Here is a 26,046-nt window from a genome sequence, read left to right as displayed (position 1 = left end):
GTGTGTGTGTGTGTGTGTGTGTGTGTGTGTGCGTGTGCGTGTGCGTGCGAATACTTGTACAGCTATCTTTGTGAGGACCAGTTTGAGTTTTTGGGAGAATGAGGACATTTTGTCTGGTCCTCACGTCTTCAAAGGGCTATTTGAGGGTTAAGTCTTGGTTTTAGGGTTCAGGTTAGAATTAGGTTCAGGTCAGGGTTAGGGTTAGGGGTTAGGCTTTTAGTTATGATGGTTGAGGGCAGGGTAAGGAGCTACGGAATGCATTATGTCCTCATGTAGATAGAAGTACAAGTGTGTGTATGTGTGTGTCATCTTTTAACATAATCTGAGAGTGTTTGTCCTAATTCCTCTCAGTGGTGGGAGGAACTTATCCGACTGTCTGAAAGCTCCTCATTAATATTCATAAAGCATAAGACCCCTGTTGTGTCTGTGTGTGAGCAGGAGTAGTTCACATAACAGCTAATATGTGGTGAACTACAGAATGTGAATTATAACAGACAAACTTAGAGAACAGTGAATTAAAATGCCAGCTGTCTGAGCACAACTGAAAGAAGAGAGAAGGGGGGGGGGCAGAGGTGGGGGGGGGGGGGGGGGGGGAGATGAGGGATATTCCCATAGCACTAGCCCAAACAAAGCCCATTCACAATCAGACATTCTTCGAGTTACCCACAACCTCCTCCCCCATCCCCACAAATCCCCTCTCCAAATGAGTCCCCCCCCCCCAACACACACACACACACACACACACACACATGCACACACACACACATGCACACACACACACACACACACACACACACACACACACACAAGTCACTCACTATTTAACATCACAAAGAACATGTTTGTTTGTGCCTCGCTTATAAAGCGAAACAATTCATACCAGGTTTTTGGGGTTTTTTTTTTTGATAATGAGAAGGAAGTTGGTTTTGCTCCATATGTGCGCTCCGTCATTTCATCTTAATGTGAGAACAGATTTCATTTAAGTTTGTCTCAAAGAAACCATAAAAAACACCCGTAAATACGTGTCTGCGTCTTTGCTCATTTTTCATTAAGCAGCGCCGAGTACCGTTAAGCCGCAAGATCGTTTAACTGCAGCCGCCACAAACATAATGAAGCCCGGGCGTACAGTGTCAAGAACCTCTCTACTCCACTTACACACCTGCTTCCCTGCCCCGAGAGAGAGAGAGAGAGAGAGAGAGAGAGAGAGAGAGAGAGAGAGAGAGAGAGAGAGAGAGAGAGAGAGAGAGAGAGAGAGAGAGAGAGACGTCCACTTATGCACTGCAGATGACAATCAACGCAGGTTCTCAAGGGACCGGAAAGATGAACAGTTGTGTCCTGGTTTTACACTATTCGTTCAAGCAATTATTCTACTCAATGTCTAGGACAAAAGGAGAGAAACCAATTGCACTACCTCCAGTGCAGGGGAAAGCTGATATGATGCCGTGGCAGGCTGTGAATGAGAAGCGCCAGCTGGCTAATGGCGGTTTGGATAGCCGCGCGAAAAGAATGTGTAAAGTTGCAGCGGAGTTCGCTAATCCCTGGCTCTGGGAAAGAGTGTGTTAACTGACGCTTGGGAAAGCTGAGAGTGCGACATTGTCCTGGCTTCCAAACACTCGAACAATAGAAAGCAAATCGAGATGTCAGCACCTTCAAATAAAAAAAAAAGACGTGATGTGCCCACTTAAACGATGAAAAACAAATTAAGCGTGGATAGTACTCTAGGGTTGACTCGCAACATTTCAGCTGTTCCATACACAGTATTCTTTCCAGAGGCAACAGCGCGTGAGCAATAGACGAATTTCGTACAGTTGGAAGCAAAGGCAGCTCTCCAGTGTCAGCAGCGATGCAAACGGTGACGATGAACAGGCGTGACATCCAGGGCTCCTCATTAGACTCACTGTTGTCGTTAAAGGCACGTTTTAGGAGATCCTCTCAAAATAAAGACACGAGAGAATTCAAAACAAAAATGGTCTCGCCTTAAGTATACGTTGAGATACGGACATGAATAGTAACTGTATTAATTTAACCGCATCTCGCCAACTTTGGTGAAAAAATTAAAAGAAAACAAAATCAAAATCGAAGTCTGCATGCAGACAGCGGTAAACGTTCATTCGCCAAACTTTCAGTAGATGTAACGGGGAAGTTTCGCATGCTTTCAGTGGAGTCATATCAAAAATAACCCCCCTGCCCTATAGCGCCTGGTGATTGGGTTGTGTAGCGGTCACTTTCTCCACCGGGACACTGCACAACCAAGTTTTGTAACCATTGTTTTTGTGCAGTTAAACGTGATATGCCTGTCTATAGAGTAACTATCAAAACACTTACAAACTGGTATTTTCACGAGCAGACGGTGGACTAATACAATGGGAGTGTCGTCTCTTCCCGCTCCAGCCAATCCGATAAGAAAATTGCGTTAAATTAACCGCGTAACTGCTTTCAGAGATATTTGGCATAATATTTGGAAAATACATCGCGCGAGGACGCGTTCTGTGACACTCAACAAAATCATGAACAAAATCACATTGCAAAATAAATATGCAATGAGGCAGAATATGTACCCACACTTCTTAAACAACAACAACAACAACAACAAAAAGATTATGCAAGACAGCCTGTATGCTTAGGGTAAGCGCGTATTTAGGAGTGGTAATTACGGTATAACTCTGTCGGATCTTGTGAAAAGTGAGTGGCCAAGACGCAGATTATTCGTGGCAGTGTTTATAGTTTGGACACTCACCTAAGAGAAGGCAGAAGAGATCCAAAGCTATTAAAAGTTTTCTTCTCTTGGTGTCGATACCGTTGTTGTTGTTTAACGTAGATGTTCCACCGTTTCTCGTCTCGGGTGCCATGGCTTTCTCATATGTGTAGTTTTGCATTTGAGAACTCCCACTCCTCTCTTTAAAATCCCAGTCCACACACGCGATTATCGGAGTCTCGATTAATAACTATCCCCAGAAAGTACAGTCCGCTCAAACTGTGAGCGAGACAGCAAATGTCACGGAGGTCTTGGAGACAGAGAGATTCTAACAACTTGCGCGGCTCCGTAAAGTTTGTGCCAACAATATGACGATGCGAAGTTGGGGTAATCAAGTCCAGTAATTCTCTGAAAATAAAAGGACAATTTCCGCACTGGCAACTTCAAAGGTTTTGAAATTAAGAGTTCTTCTCTGCAACTGATTGTCTTTTTACATAGGAAAAAAAGTTTTATTTACCTCTGAATGAATGGAACGCTCGAGTCGCTCAACTGTGTAAAGACTGTGTTTTGTACCGAGGGCGCTGTTCTAAACCCTAGAAGATCAACTCCAGTTTTATGAATCCTTCTCCTCCTCCTCCTCCTCCGCCTCCCCGTCACTCTTAAAGCTATCCACAGCGGTACAAGGCTCAGCCCCCTTCCTCGAGTTCCACGCTGAGTTTAATCAGCTCCATACTTAGGCTATGTGAAAAACTTGGAATAGGGCGAATAGACCAGCAGTGCTCCAAGCGGTTAACTGTTGGAACAGAGAGAGAGAGAGAGAGAGATGCTGGAACTCGACTCAGTTGCTAAACTGAATGTGGAGATTAGCTTTTGCTGTGGCACCGTAAGGCCAAACTCACTCAGAACCGATTGTCTGTTGACAACATTATGTCTTTACGATTCAGTCAAATGGAAGTGGAAATATAACGATATACTATTTATTTATTTTAATAACCACATTGAATATTTTTTCATATTAATGTCTTTTCCCCTTAACATAGCACATTAATAATGGGTAATTTACTATTGTTGTGCTGAGTTAATTATATGGTGGTAATTATATGGTATGTTTTGCTCGACTGATTGTTTGTTTGTTTGTTTTTTAGCTGCATATTATGGCAAATACACAAAAGTGTATGGATGTTTTAAAGGCATTGTAATTGACTTCCGTTTCGCGACTGTGGCGGGTGATTAACTATTTATCAACGTATGAACATGCTTTGCATTCATGTGCACACTCCACACATCTAGGCCTATAACTGTAACTGTTTCAGATCTCTCGTGCATTACACTAAACATGGATTTACTGTCACACGTTTAAGAAGGCAAGGACAGGATCATGCAGTTTAACCATTCATTGGCATTCATTGCTCGTTGTACTGTAGAAAGTGGCATACTGATGGCAAGTCGACCCCTTGGAAATCGTTTCTATACTGAACTGTTACTGCCATCTAGTGTTTAAAATGGTGCAAGACAGTACTCATGACTCCTAAGCTTCTCAAGCATTTACAGTTAATTGTCAGACAGTGAGCCTAGTGTTATATCAAGTGTGTGTAAAGGAACACTGTAGTTTAAGAAAATTGTAACTGATCGTAAATGTAACAGACTGCATTTGTAACGCAACATATAGTAGAGATCTATCATTCGTTAAATACTTTGCGTAGATAAACAATGTGTGATTATGAAACATTATTTTATCACTGTTCAGATACCTTCTGTTTCGACATTAGATATGTCCAGCAGATCTTCTATATCAGGAATTTGTATTCTGTTCATGTTTACATGTTTTTCCCTCCATTTTATCTGTCGCCTGTCGTTATCTTGCTAAGACCACTTGGGGCGAGACCTCTCTAGCCCTGGTCCCTTTGCGCCTTACCAAAAGCCTCAACGACGTGCATTATTTTAGAAACGGTAGGTTTAAGCGATCTCCAGGTTCCTAGAGGTTTCGTTCAGTTCGTGCCCCCTATTAGCTGAGATGACGATGTTTTTTGGCCCTCATCATAACCCCGCTCTGGCGAAATCCTCATGCGTTCCCATGTTTTGAAAGCCCACAGCGTTACCCAACGGCGGAGCGCAGTCTAGGTCATGTTATGCCCGAACTCAACTTCAACCCCGCCCCCTTTTTGCTCTTAGCCTAAAGAAACCGAAGGATCTCAAATGGTAAAATGGCTGAGAAACAGAAGCACGAGGGCAGGGTAAAGATAGGACACTACATCCTCGGGGACACGCTTGGAGTCGGGACGTTTGGAAAAGTTAAGAGTTAAGTAAAGCCTTTTTTACCCCCGTACGCACAATTAGGGTGGCGTACAATCAAGATAAAACCAATGTTTTCGCTCCTGCGAGTATACAACTTACCGGTAGATAGTCTACGCAATGTACGTAACCGAGTGAACGTATCTTTCCTCGCGGATAGTTCTCCAGCTGAAGGGAAAAACGTAAATGCTATTCCTGAATACTTTATGATAGCGCACGAAATGCTTTCAGCACCACTGCGTGACATACTCTCCGTATCAAATATCTTCGCACACTATGCTTGATGACGTTTCGGGCTTTTAAAGCGTTTTTACGGGCCGTTAAAGCGCACACTTCTCTGTCTCAGAGTTGCCACTTTTACACTGTAAATGACCTTACTGATATCCAAACTCAACAATCACTAGCCTAATGCATATAAAGTGTCAAGCGCTCAAACATTACGCGCTAATGGGCCGGTCGGCTACTTTCTTATCAAAACAAGTGCGTATCATGCACCGCTAGTCACACCTCTGTCCTCCATATCATTGGTATGGGTATATATGAGAAGGGACTGACAGCATATTGCTGTTTATTACCGATAATAACTCTGACCTTGCGAAAATCCGATGCCGACACCTTGTTCTACCCTGTCCGCTGTAGCAAACGGGGCTACCTTTGAAAGTATAGCGACCTTTCGGCCAATGACAGTGTGCGCAAATGTTGCTTTTCATGTCAGTGTTGTGCTGCATGTGGCACTTTAAGTGATCACGACGTGCAGCGCTGTCCCTGTGCCGTTTTCTTCGTTGGAAAACCTGCCTGGTTGCATAGAGAAAGCTTAGCTGACACCCGTCTTCCTTCGCTGCTGCATTCCTGAATCAGCAACTTAACATAAACATCTGCTTGTTTCGTAGAGAAAAAATTATGACTTGGTCACAGATAGTCCAGTAGTCGTGGTTTGTGGTTTTAATGCGTTAGGTGACCGACTGTGACCTTCAGAAGGCAGATGGAAGGTGAAGGGTTGAGAGAATTCCGCCGGCTCGCGCCGTAAATCGCGCCTTTCACACTACCCCAGACCCCATCAGTGTTAAAGCTACACTGTTACGGGTCCCAGGAAACCCATTATACATTACGATGCGTAAAGCGTTTATGTGGCCGACTCACAGAAAGCATCAGAAACTATAGTCAACTACAGTGAAGAGGCAAGTATTCTGAAACAGTCTTCTGAAGAAATTCCGAAGCCCTCGCGCCCAGTGGAGGCGTTTAAAGAGCTGGGGTCACTGTAGCGCCCGCACGCAAGCTCTTCCCCGAGCTGAATTCAGTATGTAAAGACAAGTGCATTTGCTCAGTGCTGCGATCTTGAAATACTTCTGAGGCGCATCCGTCTCCACCCGCATCCTCCAGAAACAAGTTGCTTCGCTCGAGTCGTTGCCCTCAAAGCGTATTCATTATCAGTCAACTGAAACATTCGGTTGCTCTTTCACTTCGTTCCCCCTTTGACCAGCTAGAGCGGTTCACTACACATCGTCTAAAAGTTTTGTGACGAGACTTCTTTGACAAATGTATTTCTCTAGAAACAACTTTCTTGTGTTTAAAGCAGAACGGAAAAAATACCTTATTTGGCCTCATCTCTCGTGTTTGCTTTTTAACAGTGTTGTCTTGTTATTATTTGTCACACTTAAATAAACATTTTTCAGAATGTGCTTATTTGTAATTTCTTTTTAAGGACGTGTGGCTCAGAAAGACTTAGTTCATAACACGCTGCACACAGCGAAAATGAGCACACGCATTGTTCTCGTCAGTTATCACAGTAACGCGAGCTCTCTGCGTGCTCTCAGCGAGCGCTGCGCACGAGGCCATATTTACTCAAGAGTCACACACATTTTTCTCGCTCGCTTTGTTTTTTTCTTGGAGGCTTTGTGCTGGCTGTAGACAATCATGTTTGATTTTCCCTGAGTGAAACTTGTCTTTAATCAGCTGTGTATATACAGTAGTCCAGCTGGGTTTTAATTCTGTGTGTGTGTGTGTGTGCGTCCCCGACAGTTGGAGAGCACCAGCTTACTGGACATAAAGTTGCTGTGAAGATCTTGAATCGTCAGAAGATCCGTAGCCTCGATGTCGTTGGCAAAATTAAACGGGAGATCCAGAACCTTAAACTGTTCCGGCATCCACACATTATTAAACTGTGAGTACAGATGAAATCCCAAATCACAGATTTAGAAGCCATAATCCTCAGACCCTGTGGTCAGTAATTTGGCTACCGAATCTGAGGAGGATTATATTATTTTATTAACTGTTTACTTGATAGAACAGGAGACAAACACCTGGCCCCCAGTGGCCTGTGTGGATTTCTCAGGTGAATGGAAAGAGAAAATCTATATTGAATTTCCATTTGTGATGGAACTGCTTACAGAGGTTTCTCTGGGTGTCGTGAATATTTGTGAGAAGAGTCTCAGAGGGGTTTGCATACCCTGTTTTCTGATGTTCCAGATGTTTCTACAGAATGACGGCCAAGCCTGAACTGCCAGGTCCCAGGTTGTGACAGTGAAGAAGAGATAGTTTAATACGTTATACTTTCAGAGGGCAGTTAGCTCAGTTCATCCTTTATTAGTTAAGATTGCCCCCACTCGTGCAAGCGTGTGTGTGTGTGTGTGTGTGTGTGTGTGTATGTGTGCGTGTGTGTGTGTGTGTGTGTTAGATCTTAGAGGTTGTGCTGAGAGCAGCAGAGGCCTTTGACTATAAAAAAAAAAAACCTTTATCAGCTGAGTCCTGACAGCCTGGCTGTGTTTACTGTCATCTGCTGTCTCCTGTTTGTCTGCTTGGGGCTGGAGCAGAGAGAGACAGACAGATCAGAGAGGGGCTCCTCGCCCGCAGATGAAGTGTTTTGATTGGCCATCTCCTCCAGCCCTACAATAGCCATGGTAATGCAGTGCTGAGCATGAGGGCGATCCATGAACAGGTTTCCCGCAGGAAACACGTCTGCACCAGGACTGGGTCACCCCGTCCGCCAATGTGTGTCCTCAACTGTCACGATAAAAACATTTTATTTTTAGAGCACTAGCCTGACCCCCGACAGCTCTGAAAGCCAGAGAGGAAAAGACATGGTATGGACATGGTGTTGTTTTTCTGATTGAACAGTTTGAACTGATTTGGTTGTCCACATGACAGGTTTAGATATCTAGATGACAGGTTTGGTTTTCTCGGTGACATGTTTGGTTATCTAGGTGACCGTTTGAAGGCAGGGCCCAGTTGACAAGAGTCTGTTGTCAATCAAAGCCTGTTGTGTTAATGCAGGTACCAGGTGATCAGCACGCCAACGGATTTCTTCATGGTGATGGAGTATGTGTCTGGAGGAGAACTCTTCGATTACATCTGCAAACACGGGAGGGTAAGAACCTTCAGTCAAACCCGTTTACACACTCAGAACCGTAACACGACCCCATCCGGTCAGCACAATGAGCATCAGTAAGGCGATGCTACTGTCTCCTAGCAACCAGACAGCAACATTTTCAAAGCCCCTCACACGGAGGCAAGGGTGCTTGTTAGTTGATAAAAAGGTTAGGATATGAATATCACTGATCGAGGTCTGGATACACGCACAGCAGAGTCTAATGGCGTCTCATTAATTAGACATATTTTAGGAACAGACAGTCATATGAGAGGTAAGAACTAAAAGATTCCCTTAATAATCAGACATGCTGGATACACAGGGCAGCAGATATGTTGCATTTATTTGACAATCAAATGCAGAATATGTGAGGTTGTCATGGCTGCTCTGAACGTGAAGTTAAGGGCAGAGTATCTCAGGGAGGAACATCCATTTCTCATCAAGGGTGTCTCATTGTGACTGTTCTAATGTTGTGTTTGTGCAGTGCCTTTGTGCTGAGTGGTTTGTGTAGTTGTGAGATTTCGTAGACACAGTGAGTGGATGCCGCGTGTGTTCAGTGTGGTTTTATGTATTTTATCCTGGTGTTCCTGGACACTCCGTCAGTCCCACAGAATGAGCTGCTCGAACCGCTCTCTTCCGGTGAGGAATGACTCTTTCTACGTCGTTAAACTGCCAAACTACAACAAACAGAAGAGTGAGTGTCTTAGAGGATGACAGAAGTCAAGCGGAACCTTTAACCCACTTTTACTCCACACATCCTGAATCTGGATTAACCTTCGACCCCTGTCCTAAGCTGTGTGGGCTGAGGGGTCATGTAACCCCTGTCATAGGGTGGGGGGGGCGGGGGGGTTACTGAGTTCAGAGAGGACAGAGGCGGAAACAATGTGGCCCTTTTTTCATTTTCTGAATGAATGAAGATTTTTCCTTAGCTTTCACTCCAACTCTGTCAGACTGCACCTCCAGTCTGTTAACTCTGTCAGACTGCACCTCCAGTCTGTTAACTCTGTCAGACCGCACCTCCAGTCTGTTAACTCTGTCAGACTGCACCTTCAGTCTGTTAACTCTGTCAGACTGCACCTCCAGTCTGTTAACTCTGTCAGACTGCACCTCCAGTCTGTTAACTCTGTCAGACCGCACCTCCAGTCTGTTGACTCTGTCAGACCGCACCTCCAGTCTGTTAACTCTGTCAGACTGCACCTCCAGTCTGTTAACTCTGTCAGACTGCACCTACATGTCAGCACTGGCCACAGTCTTATGTTTGTGGAACATATATTGTTTTTGAATGAATATGTCACATTCATTCACGGAGCTGAGACTGAGCGGTGTTGTGTGTGTGTGTGTGCCTGCGTGTGTGTAATATGTGTGTGTGAAATATGTGTGTGAGTGTGTAGTGTGTGTGTGTGTGTGTGTGTGTGTAATATGTGTGTGTGAAATATGTGTGTGAGTGTGTAGTATGTGTGTGCGTGTGTGTGTTTGAAATATGTGTGAGTGTGTAATATGTGTGTGTGAATTAGTGTGTAATATGTGTGTGTGAGTGAGTGTGTAATATGTGTATAAGTGTGTAATATGTGTGTGTAATATGTGTGTATGAGTGAGTGTGTAATGTGTGTGAGTGTGTAATATTTGTGTGTGTGTGAGTGTGTAATATGTGTGTGTGAGTGAGTGTGTAATATGTATGTGTGAGGGAGTGTGTAACATGTGTGACTGTAATATGTGTGTGTGTGAGTGTGTAATATGTGTGAGTGTGTAATATGTGTGACTGTAATATGTGTGTGTGTGAGTGTGTAATATGTGTGAGTGTGTAATATGTGTGAGTGTGAAATATGTGTGTGTGTGTGAGTGTGTAATATATGCGTGTGTGTGTGTGTGAGTGTGTAATATGTGTGAGTGTGTATTATGTGTGTGTGTGTGTGAGTGTGTAATATGTGTGTGGGTGTGAGTGTGTAATATGTGTGTGTGTGAGTGTGTAATATGTGTGAGTGTGTAATATGTGTGTGTGTGTGAGTGTGTAATATGTGTGTGTGAGTGAGTGTGTAATATGTGTGAGTGTGTAATATGTGTGTGTGTGAGTGTGTAATATGTATGAATGTGTAACATGTGTGTGTGAGTGAGTGTGTAATATGTGTGTGTGTGTGTGTGTGTGTGTGTGTGTGTGAGTGAGTGTGTAATATGTGTGTGTGTGAGTGTGTAATATGTGTGAGTGTGTAATATGTGTGTGTGTGTGAGTGTGTAATATGTGTGTGTGAGTGAGTGTGTAATATGTGTGAGTGTGTAATATGTGTGTGTGTGAGTGTGTAATATGTGTGAATGTGTAACATGTGTGTGTGAGTGAGTGTGTAATATGTGTGTGTGTGTGTGAGTGAGTGTGTAATATGTGTGTGTGAGTGAGTGTGTAATGTGTGAGTGTGTAATATGTGTGACTGTGTAATATGTGTGTGTGTGACTGTGTAATATGTGTGTGTGTGAGTGTGTAATATGTGTGTGTGAGTGAGTGTGTAACGTGTGTGTGTGTGTGTGTGTGTGTGAGTGTGTAATTTGTGTGTGTGAGTGTGTGTGTAATATGTGTGTGAGTGAGTGTGTAATATGTGTGTGTGAGTGAGTGTGTAATATGTGTGAGTGTGTAATATGTGTGTGTGTGAGTGTGTAATATGTGTGAGTGTGTAATATGTGTGTGTGAGTGAGAGTGTAATATGTATGTGTGAATGAGTGTGTAACATGTGTGTGTGTGAATGTGTAACATGTGTGTGTGTGTGTGTGTGTGTAATATGTGTGTGTGTGAGTGTGTAATATGTGTGTGTGTGTGAGTGTGTAATATGTATGTGTGAATGAGTGTGTAACATGTGTGTGTGTGAATGTGTAACATGTGTGTGTGTGTGTGTGTGTGTAATATGTGTGTGTGTGTGTGTGTGAGTGTATAATATGTGTGTGTGTGTGTGTGTGAGTGTGTAATATGTGTGTGTGTGAGTGTGTAATATGTGTGTGTGAGTGAGTGTGTAATATGTGTGAGTGTGTAATATGTGTGTGTGTGAGTGTGTAATATGTGTGTGTGAGTGAGTGTGTAATATGTATGTGTGAATGAGTGTGTAACATGTGTGTGTGTGAATGTGTAACATGTGTGTGTGTGTGTGTGTGTGTGTGTAATATGTGTGTGTGTGTGTGTGTGAGTGTATAATATGTGTGTGTGTGTGTGTGTGAGTGTGTAATATGTGTGTGTGTGAGTGTGTAATATGTGTGTGTGAGTGAGTGTGTAATATGTGTGAGTGTGTAATATGTGTGTGTGTGAGTGTGTAATATGTGTGTGTGAGTGAGTGTGTAATATGTATGTGTGAATGAGTGTGTAACATGTGTGTGTGTGAATGTGTAACATGTGTGTGTGTGTGTGTGTGTGTGTAATATGTGTGTGTGTGTGTGTGTGAGTGTATAATATGTGTGTGTGTGTGTGAGTGTGTAATATGTGTGTGTGTGAGTGTGTAATATGTGTGTGTGTGAGTGTGTAATATGTGTGTGTGAGTGAGTGTGTAATATGTGTGAGTGTGTAATATGTGTGTGTGTGAGTGTGTAATGTGTGCGTATGCTGTGTGTGCAGGTGGAGGACACAGAGGCGCGTAGGCTCTTCCAGCAGATCATCTCGGCAGTGGATTACTGCCACAGACACATGGTGGTGCACAGAGACCTGAAGCCTGAAAACGTGCTGCTGGACGGCTGTATGAACGCCAAGATCGCCGACTTCGGTAAAGAGGGAGGGACGGTTGCCAGGCAACAGTCCGTTCTGATGTCTGTTGGCTAGTGAAGCGTGGTGTAGTGTGATATTAGACAAAGAGAAGAATGACTCACACCAAAGTTTTACCGACCCGTACAGATCTGCGCTCATTAGGCTGCCATTCAGAGTCTGACCTGAGTCTGTATGTTGTGTGTCATATGTGTTTTAACTGTGTTAATCGTATGACTGCCTAGTCTCAGCTGTTCAGGTTTTCTTTCTGTCACGTACTAAGCCGACCTGTCGGATGTCCCTATGGGCTACAGTTAAAGGGACAGTTCTCCCAAAGCCCTGAGACAGCCAGCGTCTACTCAAAGTCACCTTCAGTTTACTGAGAACACTGCTACCTGACTGACTGAAGTCACCTCCAAACAAAAACGTAACAAACCACTAGTGTTATGAGCCTGTAAAAACACTGAGAAACACTGTTATTTATGAACATGGAAAACTATCCTAAGGTCCCGACACGGATTAACGTCCAGTGAAACCGTCCGGTGAAACCGCAGTCTTCTCAGGTGGTAACTCAGAGCTGTGTTTGTGCTGCTTCGCAGGTCTGTCGAACATGATGTCAGACGGAGAGTTCCTGAGAACAAGCTGTGGGTCGCCTAACTATGCCGCCCCGGAGGTCATCTCCGGAAGGTGAGAGGTCGTGAGCCCGCGACCTTCAGACACAAATAGACAGATTCATTCAATCATTCATATGTTCATTTAAACTTTTGAACACACTGAGATGCTGTCCTGTGTCTTCTCCCAGTAGACTGTGTGATGTCACTCTGTCTTTTCCCTGTAGACTGTACGCTGGTCCGGAGGTGGATATCTGGAGTTGTGGGGTTATACTCTATGCTTTGCTCTGTGGGACTCTACCCTTTGATGATGAGCATGTGCCCACCCTGTTCAAGAAGATCCGCGGGGGTGTGTTTTACATCCCAGAATACCTCAACCGATCTGTGGCCAGTTTGCTCATGTTCATGTTACAGGTGGACCCACTAAAGAGAGCAACCATCAAAGACATCAGGTCAGACAGTCACCTGGCCTCGCATGAACCATACATACATTACACATACACCTGGCCTCGCATAAACCATACATACAGTACACATACACCTGGCCTCGCATAAACCATACATACAGTACACATACACCTGGCCTCGCATAAACTATACATACAGTACACATACACCTGGCCTCGCCTAAACTATACATACAGTACACATACACCTGGCCTCACCTAAACCATACATACATTATTCATACACCTGGCCTCGCATAAACTATATATACATTATACATACACCTGGCCTCACCTAAACTATACATACATTATACATACACCTGGCCTCGCCTAAACTATACATACATTATACATACACCTGGCCTCACCTAAACTATACATACAGTATACATACACCTGGCCTCGCATAAACCATACATACAGTATACATACACCTGGCCTCGCCTAAACCATACATACATTATACATACACCTGGCCTCGCCTAAACTATACATACAGTATACATACACCTGGCCTCGCATAAACCATACATACATTATACATACACCTGGCCTCGCCTAAACTATACATACAGTATACATACACCTGGCCTCACCTAAACTATACATACAGTATACATACACCTGGCCTCGCATAAACTATACATACAGTATACATACACCTGGCCTCGCCTAAACCATACATACATTATACATACACCTGGCCTCGCCTAAACCATACATACAGTACACATACACCTGGCCTCACCTAAACTATACATACAGTATACATACACCTGGCCTCGCCTAAACTATACATACATTATACATACACCTGGCCTCGCCTAAACTATACATACAGTACACATACACCTGGCCTCGCATAAACTATACATACAGTATACATACACCTGGCCTCGCATAAACTATACATACAGTATACATACACCTGGCCTCACATAAACTATACATACATTATACATACACCTGGCCTCGCATAAACTATACATACAGTATACATACACCTGGCCTCACATAAACTATACATACATTATACATACACCTGGCCTCGCATAAACTATACATACAGTATACATACACCTGGCCTCACCTAAACTATACATACATTATACATACACCTGGCCTCGCCTAAACTATACATACATTATACATACACCTGGCCTCACCTAAACTATACATACAGTATACATACACCTGGCCTCGCATAAACTATACATACAGTACACATACACCTGGCCTCGCCTAAACTATACATACAGTATACATACACCTGGCCTCACATAAACTATACATACAGTATACATACACCTGGCCTCGCCTAAACTATACATACATTATACATACACCTGGCCTCACCTAAACTATACATACAGTATACATACACCTGGCCTCGCATAAACTATACATACAGTATACATACACCTGGCCTCGCCTAAACTATACATACAGTATACATACACCTGGCCTCACATAAACTATACATACAGTATACATACACCTGGCCTCGCATAAACTATACATACAGTACACATACACCTGGCCTCGCCTAAACTATACATACAGTATACATACACCTGGCCTCGCATAAACTATACATACAGTATACATACACCTGGCCTCGCCTAAACTATACATACAGTATACATACACCTGGCCTCACATAAACTATACATACATTATACATACACCTGGCCTCGCATAAAATATACATACATTATACATACACCTGGCCTCGCATAAACTATACATACAGTATACATACACCTGGCCTCGCCTAAACTATAAATACATTATACATACACCTGGCCTCGCCTAAACTATACATACATTATACATACACCTGGCCTCACCTAAACTATACATACAGTATACATACACCTGGCCTCACATAAACTATACATACATTATACATACACCTGGCCTCGCCTAAACCATACATACAAGAGAAGTGTGAGAGAGAAGTGTGATAACTGATTATGGATGAGAGAGAACTATAATGACTGATTATTGATGAGAGAGAAGTGTGATAACTGATTATGGATGAGAGAGAAGTGTAATAACTGATTATGGATGAGAGAGAGGTGTGATAACTGATTATGGATGAGAGAGAAGTGTGATAACTGATTATGGATGAGAGAGAACTATAATAACTGATTATGGATGAGAGAGAAGTGTGATAACTGATTATGGATGAGAGAGAAGTGTGATAACTGATTATGGATGAGAGAGAACTATAATAACTGATTATGGATGAGAGAGAAGTGTGATAACTGATTATGGATGAGAGAGAAGTGTGATAAGTGTCTTCCTCGTCCTCAGGGAACATGAGTGGTTTAAGCAGGACCTGCCTGGCTACTTGTTTCCTGAGGACCCGGCGTACGACGCCACGGTGGTGGACGAGGACGCGGTGCGTGAGGTGTGTGAGAAGTTTGAGTGTACAGACTCGGAGGTGATGAGCAGTCTTTACAGTGGAGATCCTCAGGACCAGCTGGCTGTGGCCTATCACCTCATCATCGACAACCGTCGCATCATGAACCAGGCCAGCGAGTTCTACCTGGCCTCTAGCCCCCCCACCGGATCTTTCATGGAGGAGGGCATGCCCCTGCCCCCGGGGGTCAAACCCCACCCCGAGCGCATGCCCCCCCTGCTGGCCGACAGCCCTAAAGGACGCTGCCCGCTGGACGCACTGAACACTACCAAACCCAAACCTCTCGCCGTGAAGAAAGCCAAGTGGCATCTTGGCATCCGCAGCCAGAGCAAACCCTATGACATCATGGCTGAGGTTTACAGAGCTATGAAACAGCTGGACTATGACTGGAAGGTGTGGTTTTATACACACACACACACACACACACACACACATACACTCACACGCTCACTCACACAGACACTCACACATACACACGCATGCACGCACACACATACACATGCACATACAGACATTCACACACACACACATATATAATTTGCTGTGAAGCAGTCTCTTGGCTGTTTTTGCTGTGCACAGGTTCCTGTTTTGCATGGTGTTTGTGTGAATGCGTTAACATGGGGCAGTTTGACTGAGGTCTCCTCCTCTCCTCTTGTGCACCAGGTGGTGAACCCGTACCACCTGAGAGTGCGCAGGAAGAACCCCATCACAGGCAACTTTGTGAAAATGAGTCTGCAGCTCTACCAGGTGGACAACCGCAGTTACCTGCTGGACTTCAAAAGCATCGATGGTGAGAGCTCACCACACACCGGCTCTGATGCAGCACTTTTCTATACACTCGTAAAACAGTTTATAATTTAACATGCACGAGCGTGTGTGTGTGTGTGTGTGTGCTGAGATGAGTGACTGTGTTTTAGTTTTACTCATATCTTAATATGTGAAAAAGATTTACTTCTGTTTGCCCATTAACACAGAAAGCAGAGTTTAGAGTTTTAGTTCAGATACAGGAGGAAGGAGAGATTTTTCAGGCGCTGTGACACACACACACAGTAGTGTTTCCAGGGGCACTTCTCTACAGTGAATGGAATAGAGATGATGTGTACTGTGGCCAGAGAAGGCAGACAGAGCTCTCGCTCCCTGTGTGTCACAGATGATGTCATCGAGCAGAAGTCCGGATCCTCCACCCCTCAGCGCTCAGGGTCGGCCGCGGGCCTCCACGGCCTCCACCGACCTCGACTCAGCATTGACTCGGCGACCGTCGCCGTGGAAACGCCCCAGCTCAGCAGCTCCCTGCCGGGCTCGTTTAGTGGCTCCGCCCCCCTGCTCTCCCCGCGGCAGGGCAGTCACACCATGGACTTCTTCGAGATGTGTGCCAGTCTGATCACAACTCTGGCCCGCTGAGACACACACACACACGCATACACACACACTCACACACTGACAAACACAGCTACACACACACACACACATACAGACACACACACATAGCACACACATACATGCACACACCTCCGAGGGTCAGGGGGTCACGTTGTGACCTCCACAGTAGGGGTCACCTGTAGGTCAAACCCTCAGTAGGTCATTTTTCCCAAAATCTAACCTTCACAAACACCACCTCAGTCCGTTCAGGCAGTCTCATCACCATAGCAACAGGGCGTGGCAGAGATCCTAACCAGGACTCGGTGGTCTACCCAGTCAGCATCTTACCTCCATTTTCTCTGTCATTTTCAGTGAATCTGCAGGTGCACCATACAGGTTATTCACTCTCCACATAATTATCTCATAGCTTTTGATTGACACGTCATACCAAAAATTATGTTTATACATGCAAAGAAGATGATCATAATTTTATTAGATGTAAGATTAGTATTTATTTTTCCAAAGATAGTTTTGTAGCGTGCAGTTGTATTATTTCAGTGTTCAGGGGGGGGCAGGTCGTGATAACCGTGAGGTGGAGGAGTTTGGGATGAGGGTTGTGTGTATGCATGCTTTAATTCAAAGCAATAAGGCAGAGAGCACTGTTAGCAAAAAAAAAAAAAAACAGACTTAAAAAGGCAGAGGAGAAATGTAAACAGATACACACCATCTTTCAGGACCTGGTCCTACACAGACACTCCTGACTGAGGCCAGCTTGTGTGTGTGTGTGTGTGTGTGTGCACGTGTGTGTGCGTGTGCACGCATGTGTGTGTGTGTGACGGAGGTCAGCTTGTGTGTAAATCAGATGAGGACTGCTGCACTCCCAAAGCACAGTAATCCCTCCCCAATCACACCTGAAATATAAAATTAATTCAGTAGAAATCAAATGGATCAAATGTGAATCAGAACTGTAAATGGATTTTTTTAAATCCTGTTTTCACAAGTGTTTCACTGCAATAGCGCAATACAACAAACCATCGTGAAGATCTCTCTCTCCCTCACTCCCCCCCCCCTCTCTCTCCCCCTCACTCTCTCTCTCTCTCCCTCACTCTCTCACTCTCCCTCTCCCCCCCCCCCTCTCTCTCTGTGGCGTAGCTGAACATGTGATGGTGGGGGTCAGGCTAAGAGGGAAACAGACAGAGAGGCTGCCCTAATATGAGAGCGTACCGAGAGCAGCCATGTCTGTGTTCACCTTGAACCTGTGCTCAACCTGAGATAGAGAGGAAGGAGAAGAGGAGAGATACAGTGGGGGAGAGACAGAGAGAGAGAGAGAGGGAGTGTAGGGTGTTTGACTCTGGGGTAGGGTCTGAGAAGCAGAGACACACAGAGAGAGCGTGAGAGTCAGAGGGCAGTATGTGAGGGTAGTCTTTAAAACTCCCTCTGTTAAATGCCAAACGCTACATGAGTATATGGTTTGATTAAAACCTGTCTTCTCCACAACTCTCAAGATCTTTTGGCTGAACAATTGAACAATTTCTTGAACAATTTTTTAAGCAAAATGTTTTGGTTTCAGGGGGTATGTGTTAGTTGTGGATTTGGTTTTTGGTGTTGCGTGTTAGTTGGGGATTTGGTTTTGGATGGTGTGTGTTAGTTTGGGATTTGGTTTTGGATGGTGTGTGTTAGTTGGGGATTTGGTTTCAGGTGTTGTGTATTATTTGGGGATTTGGTTTGGGATGGTGTGTGTTAGTTTGGGAATTTGGTTTCGGATGGTGTGTGTTAGTTGGGGATTTGGTTTTTGGTGTTGTGTATTAGTTGGGGATTTGGTTTGGGATGGTGTGTGTTAGTTGGGGATTTGGTTTTGGATGGTGTGTGTTAGTTGATGGTTTGGTTTTGGATGGTGTGTATCTGTTGTGGTCCTGCACAGACCTGATCTCAGAGCCACGTTAACTTTCCTCAAGTTGCCTTAAACGAAATACACATAGCTTTGTTTTTGACTTCGGTTGTATTCTGTTTTTGCGTGAATGTAGAAGTAGCTCTTTATATTTATTCTTTATTTAACGTCACCTTACAAACGTTACTGTGAACTACACCGGAAGGGGGCAGCATGATTTCAGGACGATTGTATGTTGATAATTTGCCAACAACCTCTCGTGATTGCACTGCATCAGAGCGTGCAGTGAGTTAGCGGCAGTTTGGAGGAGAGTATATGCGTTTCGGCAAACAAAGGAGCATTATCACCGAAGGATTAGCATTTAAACCAGCTGTGTGGTTGTAGTATTCATCAGTAAAAATGATTACACAGCTCGTACTAATAAGATCAAACATGTTTAAAAACAGATCTTTATTTGAGAAATCAGAAAGATACGAGAAATCTTCTAGATCAGATTTAGCGAGAATCTGCCAGTTGACAGAGTATAATATTAACCAAACCATACAAATCAATGAAATTTCGATTCCGTGTGTTCGTATTTTTCACTTTATTTCTTAACTGCTGTTAAGCTCTGTTGCCTCGCGCTCAGTAACGCGCACTGACACGTATTTACTCGTCAGTTGTCCGGCTCCTTTCTTGTACTGTACTGAATAGGGAATGACTTCTGAAGGCATGTTTTCACACTGTGTGTGTGTGTGTGTGTGTGTAACCTGTAAGGTTGTGTAGGTTGAGTGCGTGTGTACTGCTACAGTATAAAGCTATTGTTGTGCTGTTTCTCTGTGAATGTAAGAATCTCAAATTCAAAGACACATAATGTAAATCCCAGAGAAGAAATACGAACAAGACCTGTGAGGTAATGTTGTCGGAAAAATTATATGGACACTGCAGGCTAGGGAAAACCCGATTCATGATGCTTTGCTATTAGTGTAATTTGTCCGGATTCCAGTTTTGTGGGTTTTCGCCGTGTCATTGTGGATATGACATGGCAAATATCTGGCCGATATCAACAGTTACACTAACGCAATGAGCCATGAGCTATCACAGCATTAGCATCTCCGCGTTTTTACAGAGGGCTCTGGTAATGGCTTTACTTGTCGTCTTAGTCTTACTATGCGGTGTTTGTACATCGTGTGGAAACACAGCCTATGCCAAGCCTCAGAGCGTTAAACCGTTAGGTACAGACATGCGCCGGGCTACACCCACAGCAACCAAAGTGACCACGAATGTCCTTACTCTGCATGAGGCGTTACCGAGGCGTGTGTGTCTCAGCGGAGATTGGGTTGGATGCTACTTTCTGCTTCCCTTCCTGTCCAGCTGCGTGCTGTGTGAACTTTGTACCAGTTTGTAAAAGATCAGGCAGTGTGCTTTGTTCCTCCTAGAGTCATGGTTTTGTCTTGTCATGTCCTGTGTTGTGTGTATGTGGGTGTGTGTGACTGTGTGACTGTGTATGTGTGTGTGTTGTTTCACAGGTTATACACTGCATGGAGTTACTGTTCTGATTTGCACTTTATTATTTATTGTACAAAACGAAATAAAGGATATGTATCTTATTGCCACAGTGGTTTAATCCTCTGTATTTACAAATGACCATCTACTATCAAAACACACCACCGTCAAACTTAGCAAAACTCTGTTACCAGCAAGCACAACCAGTCCACACACATCATCAGTCAAACCATGAACAGCATCAACCAATCCACACACAGCATCAGACAAACCACAAACAGCATCAACCAATCCACACACAGCATCAGTCAAACCACAAACAGCATCAACCTATCCACACACAGCATCAGTCAAACCACGAACAGCATCACCCAATCCACACACAGCATCAGTCAAACTACAAACAGCATCAACCAATCCACACACAGCATCAGTCAAACCACAAACAGCATCAACCAATCCACACACAGCATCAGTCAAACCACGAACAGCATCAACCAATCCACACACAGCATCAGTCAAACCACAAACAGCATCAACCAATCCACACACAGTTAGTTTTGTGAGGTGCAGTGAAGCAGAGCATTATGTGGAATGATGAGACATTAACAATTAGTGTGAACTCTTATTTTAAAAAAGCAAATCATTTAATGTGATGGCATCAGGATGTTTTTTGATTTTTGTCTTTTTTTTTCTTTTTTTTTTTTTAAATCTGAGTTAGTTTTATATCTGTATATGTTTTAATATCCCAGGTCTCACAGCGGAGACTGCACTTTAGAGACAATTTGTCCAAATACATGAGCAGTTTTCTCAGTCTGTCCTGTCTGGGTTCTTTCCCCCTGCTGCAGATGAATACGACTGATGACTACAGCAGAGCCACGGTGACATGGCCATGTCCTGCCCCTCCCTGTTTCTCCTCCCTGTCACACTGTTTCTCCACCCTGATTAACGGGACTAATGGCAGGTCGTGACGGGGTTCTCACACATTCAGCCGATCTCCGTGTTTCCTTTTGTTTCAACACTTTCCGTCCGGTCAGAATATTAGTAACCTCGGTTAAAAAGCATCAAGACAAAGGAGGCGCAGGGGCACCGGGAAAGGCCTTGGTGAGTGAAATCCTTTGACTCCGGTCTGGAGTGCGTCACACAGAGAAATTTATGACAGAATCTTTTCTCTCAGGCCCACGGAGACACAGCTTACAGGTAGGTTCGCACAGGCATATCATCCAAAATTAAAACTGACATTCCTCACGTAATACAGGAACAAAAGGAAAACTGCGCACGCACACACACACACAGATACTCACACACTCTGAAGAGAAAGTTGCGTGGCAGCAGGCCTGATTGCACACACACTCAGACATTTGAAATACGAGCTGGGAACCTGATCCTAAACTCCAACAGCCAAACTCATATCTGCTCCAGCAGGGGGAGCCACATGCATGCAGCGAAAGAGGAGAAGAGGTCAAGGGTGCAAAATTTCCAGGTTCAAAATAAAAAAACTAAATAAAACGAAGGTGATCCTCCCCGTCCCACAGGATGTGTGTGAGTGTGTGTTACTGTCCATCTGGTCCGGCTGCGCCGTTTGTTTTTACACACTCGCAGCGCGTCAGTGTGTCAACAGTCCGCTCCGTAACACTGAGTATCCCCACGGGAGGTGATCGTTGAGCTCAACACTGCGCATCCACTGAACACAGCCATGTTAACTGAACATAAACACAGAGGAATAGATCACTATACCAGTTTGTGCTGGGAATCATGACATGTGACTTTGAGCATTCAGGCTTTTTAAACTTACGTTCCCACAGGTCGTAAGCGAACCTGTTTAGCTGTGATCAAGACATCTGTCATGATCATATTGTCATAGCCATATCTCTTCAGCTCTCATTAGGAATGATCTGTTACGGGCTCAGGGAACGTAAGCCAAACAATGAAATGACACATTCTGTACAGACGCTGGGTCGATGACACAGGGAACACACTGTCAGCTCTGCTCACGTCAGGCACCCTAACACAGCCGTACACTGCAGTGTGCAGGCACTCGAACACACGGCCATGTGGGCAGTGTGCAGTGTGCAGGCACTCTAACACACGGCCATGTGGGCAGTGTGCAGTGTGCAGGCACTCTAACACACGGCCATGTGGGCCGTACCCTGCAGTGTGCAGGCACTCGAACACACGGCCATGTGGGCAGTGTGCAGTGTGCAGGCACTCTAACACACGGCCATGTGGGCAGTGTGCAGTGTGCAGGCACTCTAACACACGGCCATGTGGGCCGTACACTGCGGTGTGCAGGCACTCTAACACACGGCCATGTGGGCCGTACACTGCAGTGTGCAGGCACTCGAACACACGGCCATGTGGGCAGTGTGCAGTGTGCAGGCACTCTAACACACGGCCATGTGGGCAGTGTGCAGGCACTCTAACACACGGCCATGTGGGCAGTGGACAGTGTGCAGGCACTCTAACACACGGCCATGTGGGCCGTACACTGCAATGTGCAGGCACTCTAACACACGGCCATGTGGGCAGTGTGCAGTGTGCAGGCACTCTAACACACGGCCATGTGGGCAGAGTGCAGTGTGCAGGCACTCTAACACACACCCATGTGGACAGTGTGCAGTGTGCAGGCACTCTAACACACGGCCATGTGGGCAGAGTGCAGTGTGCAGGCACTCTAACACACACCCATGTGGACAGTGTGCAGTGTGCAGGCACTCTAACACACGGCCATGTGGGCAGTGTGCAGTGTGCAGGCACTCTAACACACGGCCATGTGGGCAGAGTGCAGTGTGCAGGCACTCTAACACACACCCATGTGGACAGTGTGCAGTGTGCAGGCACTCTAACACACGGCCATGTGGGCAGTGTGCAGTGTGCAGTGTGCAGTGTGGAGCAGGTTGTGTGCAGTGTGCAGTGTGCAGTGTGGAGTGGGTTGTGGGCAGTGGGCAGTGTGCAGTGTGCAGTGTGCAGTGTGGAGTGGGTTGTGGGCAGTGGGCAGTGGGCAATGTGCAGTGTGCAGTGTGCAGTGTGCAGGCACTCTAACACACTGCCATGTGTGCAGTGTGCAGTGTGCAGTGTGGAGCGGGTTGTGTGCAGTGTGCAGTGTGCAGTGTGGAGCGGGTTGTGGGCAGTGTGCAGTGTGCAGTGTGGAGTGGGTTGTGGGCAGTGGGCAGTGTGCAGTGTGCAGTGTGCAGGCACTCTAACACACGGCCATGTGTGCAGTGTGCAGTGTGGAGCGGGTTGTGGGCAGTGGGCAGTGTGCAGTGTGCAGTGTGGAGCGGGTGTTGTGGGCAGTGGGCAGTGTGCAGTGTGCAGTGTGGAGCGGGTTGGCCTCGGGCTGGAGCAGTGGAGGAGTTTTGTGAGTGGAGGACGTACTTGCTGTAGATGTTTGTCATCTCGTCGTCAGCGTAGAAAGCTGGGGGGGGCAGTATCTGTAGGTTAGGATCCTCAAGATCTTCGTCTAACTCAGGTCCCCTGCAAAGCAAGAGACCAGAAAAGCCCCAATCACAGTCAGTTAATGTTAAACTCCCATTCACAGTCAGGTAGAGTTAAAACCCCCATTCACAGTCAGTTAGTGTTTAACCCCCATTCACAGTCAGTTAGTGTTTAACCCCCATTCACAGTCCATTAGTGTTAAACTCCCATTCACAGTCAGTTAGTGTTTAACCCCCATTCACAGTCAGTTAGTGTTAAACCCCCATTCACATTCAGTTAGTGTTTAACCCCCATTCACAGTCAGTTAGTGTTAAACCCTCATTCACAGTCAGTTAGTGTTTAACCCCCATTCACAGTCAGTTAGTGTTTAACCCCCATTCACAGTCAGTTAGTGTTAAACCCTCATTCACAGTCAGTTAGTCTTAAACCCTCATTCACAGTCAGTTAGTGTTACACCCTCATTCACAGTCAGTTAGTGTTTAACCCCCATTCACAGTCAGTTAGTGTTTAACCCCCATTCACAGTCAGTTAGTGTTAAACCCCCCTTCACAGTGTGTTAGACTTAAACCCTCATTCCCAGTCAGTCAGAGTTAAACCCTCATTCACAGTCAGTTAGTGTTTAACCCCCATTCACATTCAGTTAGTGTTAAACCCCCATTCACAGTCAGTTAGTGTTAAACCCCCATTCACAGTCAGTTAGTGTTAAAACTCTCATTCACAGTCAGTTAGTGTTAAACCCCCATTCACAGTCAGTTAGTGTTTAACCCCCATTCACAGTCAGTTAGTGTTAAACCCTCATTCACAGTCAGTTAGTGTTAAACCCTCATTCACAGTCAGTTAGTGTTAAACCCCCATTCACATTCAGTTAGTGTTTAACCCCCATTCACAGTCAGTTAGTGTTAAACCCTCATTCACAGTCAGTTAGTGTTTAACCCCCATTCACAGTGAGTTAGTGTTTAACCCCCATTCACATTCAGTTAGTGTTAAACCCTCATTCACAGTCAGTTAGTCTTAAACCCTCATTCACAGTCAGTTAGTGTTACACCCTCATTCACAGTCAGTTAGTGTTAAACCCCCATTCACAGTCAGTTAGTGTTTAACCCCCATTCACAGTCAGTTAGTGTTAAACCCCCCTTAACAGTGTGTTAGACTTAAACCCTCATTCACAGTCAGTCAGAGTTAAACTCCCATTCACAGTCAGTTAGTGTTTAACCCCCATTCACATTCAGTTAGTGTTAAACCCCCGTTCACAGTCAGTTAGTGTTTAACCCCCATTCACATTCAGTTACTGTTAAACCCCCATTCACAGTCAGTTACTGTTAAACCCCCATTCACAGTGAGTTAGTGTTTAACCCCCATTCACATTCAGTTAGTGTTAAACCCTCATTCACAGTCAGTTAGTGTTACACCCTCATTCACAGTCAGTTAGTGTTAAACCCTCATTCACGGTCAGTTAGTGTTCAAGCAAATCTCATCAACACAGGCATTTCAACTAGACTTCTGCAGACGCTCCCCCAAAAAAACCTGACCTGCAGCATACCACGCACACGTGTGTGTGTGTGTGTGTGTGTGTGTGTGTGTGTGTGTGGTGACATTTTTGTGGGCATACTTACAGGTTGACGGAATTGTCTGCTGGAGCTAAAGAATGTATGAAAGAAAAAAAGAAAGAGTGTGAAAATGAAATAAAAGAAAGAAAGAGTGTGAAAATGAAATAAAAGTCTCAGTGTCTTTGTGTGACTCTCATCTCCTGTTAGAATCACATCATGTCACAGCTGATGTAACCGTTTGCTGTTCACATACATAACAAAGTACTGCATGGAAACTCCATCTTTCTCTCATTCAGTGCTACACAACTCAAAGTACTGCACTGAAACTCCATCTTTCTCTCATTCAATACTACACAACTCAAAGTACTGCACTGAAACTCCATCTTTCTCTCATTCAGTACTACACAACTCAAAGTACTGCATGGAAACTCCATCTTTCTCTCATTCAGTACTACACATCTCAAAGTACTGCACTGAAACTCCATCTTTCTCTCATTCAATACTACACAACTCAAAGTACTGCATGGAAACTCAGTGATATTTCTCTCATTCAGTACTACACATCTCAAAGTACTGCATGGAAACTCCATCTTTCTCTCATTCAGTACTACACAACTCAAAGTACTGCACTGAAACTCCATCTTTCTCTCATTCAGTACTACACAACTCAAAGTACTGCACTGAAACTCCATCTTTCTCTCAGTCAGTACTACACAACTCAAAGTACTGCATGGAAACTCCATCTTTCTCTCATTCAGTACTACACAACTCAAAGTACTGCATG

The 26,046-nt window shown here is 44.8% G+C and overlaps 2 protein-coding genes across 2 annotated transcripts in view; one reads left to right on the top strand and one right to left on the bottom strand.

Annotated features, from left to right (window-relative positions):
- plpp3 (phospholipid phosphatase 3) overlaps nt 1-3,256 on the bottom strand; it is a 35,463-nt gene extending 32,207 nt beyond the window's left edge. The window contains exons 1-2 of the mRNA XM_030771493.1: nt 3,213-3,256; nt 2,738-3,103 (exon numbers count right to left, since the gene is read on the bottom strand). Coding sequence (XP_030627353.1) covers nt 2,738-2,876 — 139 coding nt within the window. The 5' untranslated portion in view covers nt 2,877-3,103; nt 3,213-3,256. The remainder of the gene's footprint in view (nt 1-2,737; nt 3,104-3,212) is intronic.
- Nucleotides 3,257-4,896: 1,640 nt separating this feature from the next.
- On the top strand, nt 4,897-16,960 carry prkaa2 (protein kinase, AMP-activated, alpha 2 catalytic subunit). Its single transcript, XM_030770985.1, has 9 exons — nt 4,897-4,993; nt 7,007-7,148; nt 8,258-8,351; nt 11,938-12,082; nt 12,660-12,747; nt 12,899-13,123; nt 15,440-15,941; nt 16,212-16,338; nt 16,699-16,960. The coding sequence occupies exons 1-9, from the start codon at nt 4,900-4,902 to the stop codon at nt 16,947-16,949; spliced, it is 1,668 nt and encodes a 555-aa protein (XP_030626845.1). The 5' UTR covers nt 4,897-4,899; the 3' UTR covers nt 16,950-16,960.
- The last annotated feature ends 9,086 nt before the right edge of the window (nt 16,961-26,046 follow it).

This window comes from Chanos chanos, chromosome 4 (genome assembly GCF_902362185.1).
Source record: "Chanos chanos chromosome 4, fChaCha1.1, whole genome shotgun sequence".
Lineage (NCBI taxonomy): Eukaryota > Metazoa > Chordata > Actinopteri > Gonorynchiformes > Chanidae > Chanos > Chanos chanos.
This window is presented reverse-complemented; position numbering and strand designations above follow the sequence as displayed.

Excerpts from the sequence above, each read along its gene's own strand:
- prkaa2 (XM_030770985.1), top strand. The coding sequence starts at position 4,900 with ATGGCTGAGAAACAGAAGCACGAGGGCAGGGTAAAGATAGGACACTAC. Across the intron at positions 4,994-7,006 it reads GACGTTTGGAAAAGTTAAGA|TTGGAGAGCACCAGCTTACT; the intron begins GTTAAGTAAAGC and ends CGTCCCCGACAG. Across the intron at positions 8,352-11,937 it reads ACATCTGCAAACACGGGAGG|GTGGAGGACACAGAGGCGCG; the intron begins GTAAGAACCTTC and ends CTGTGTGTGCAG.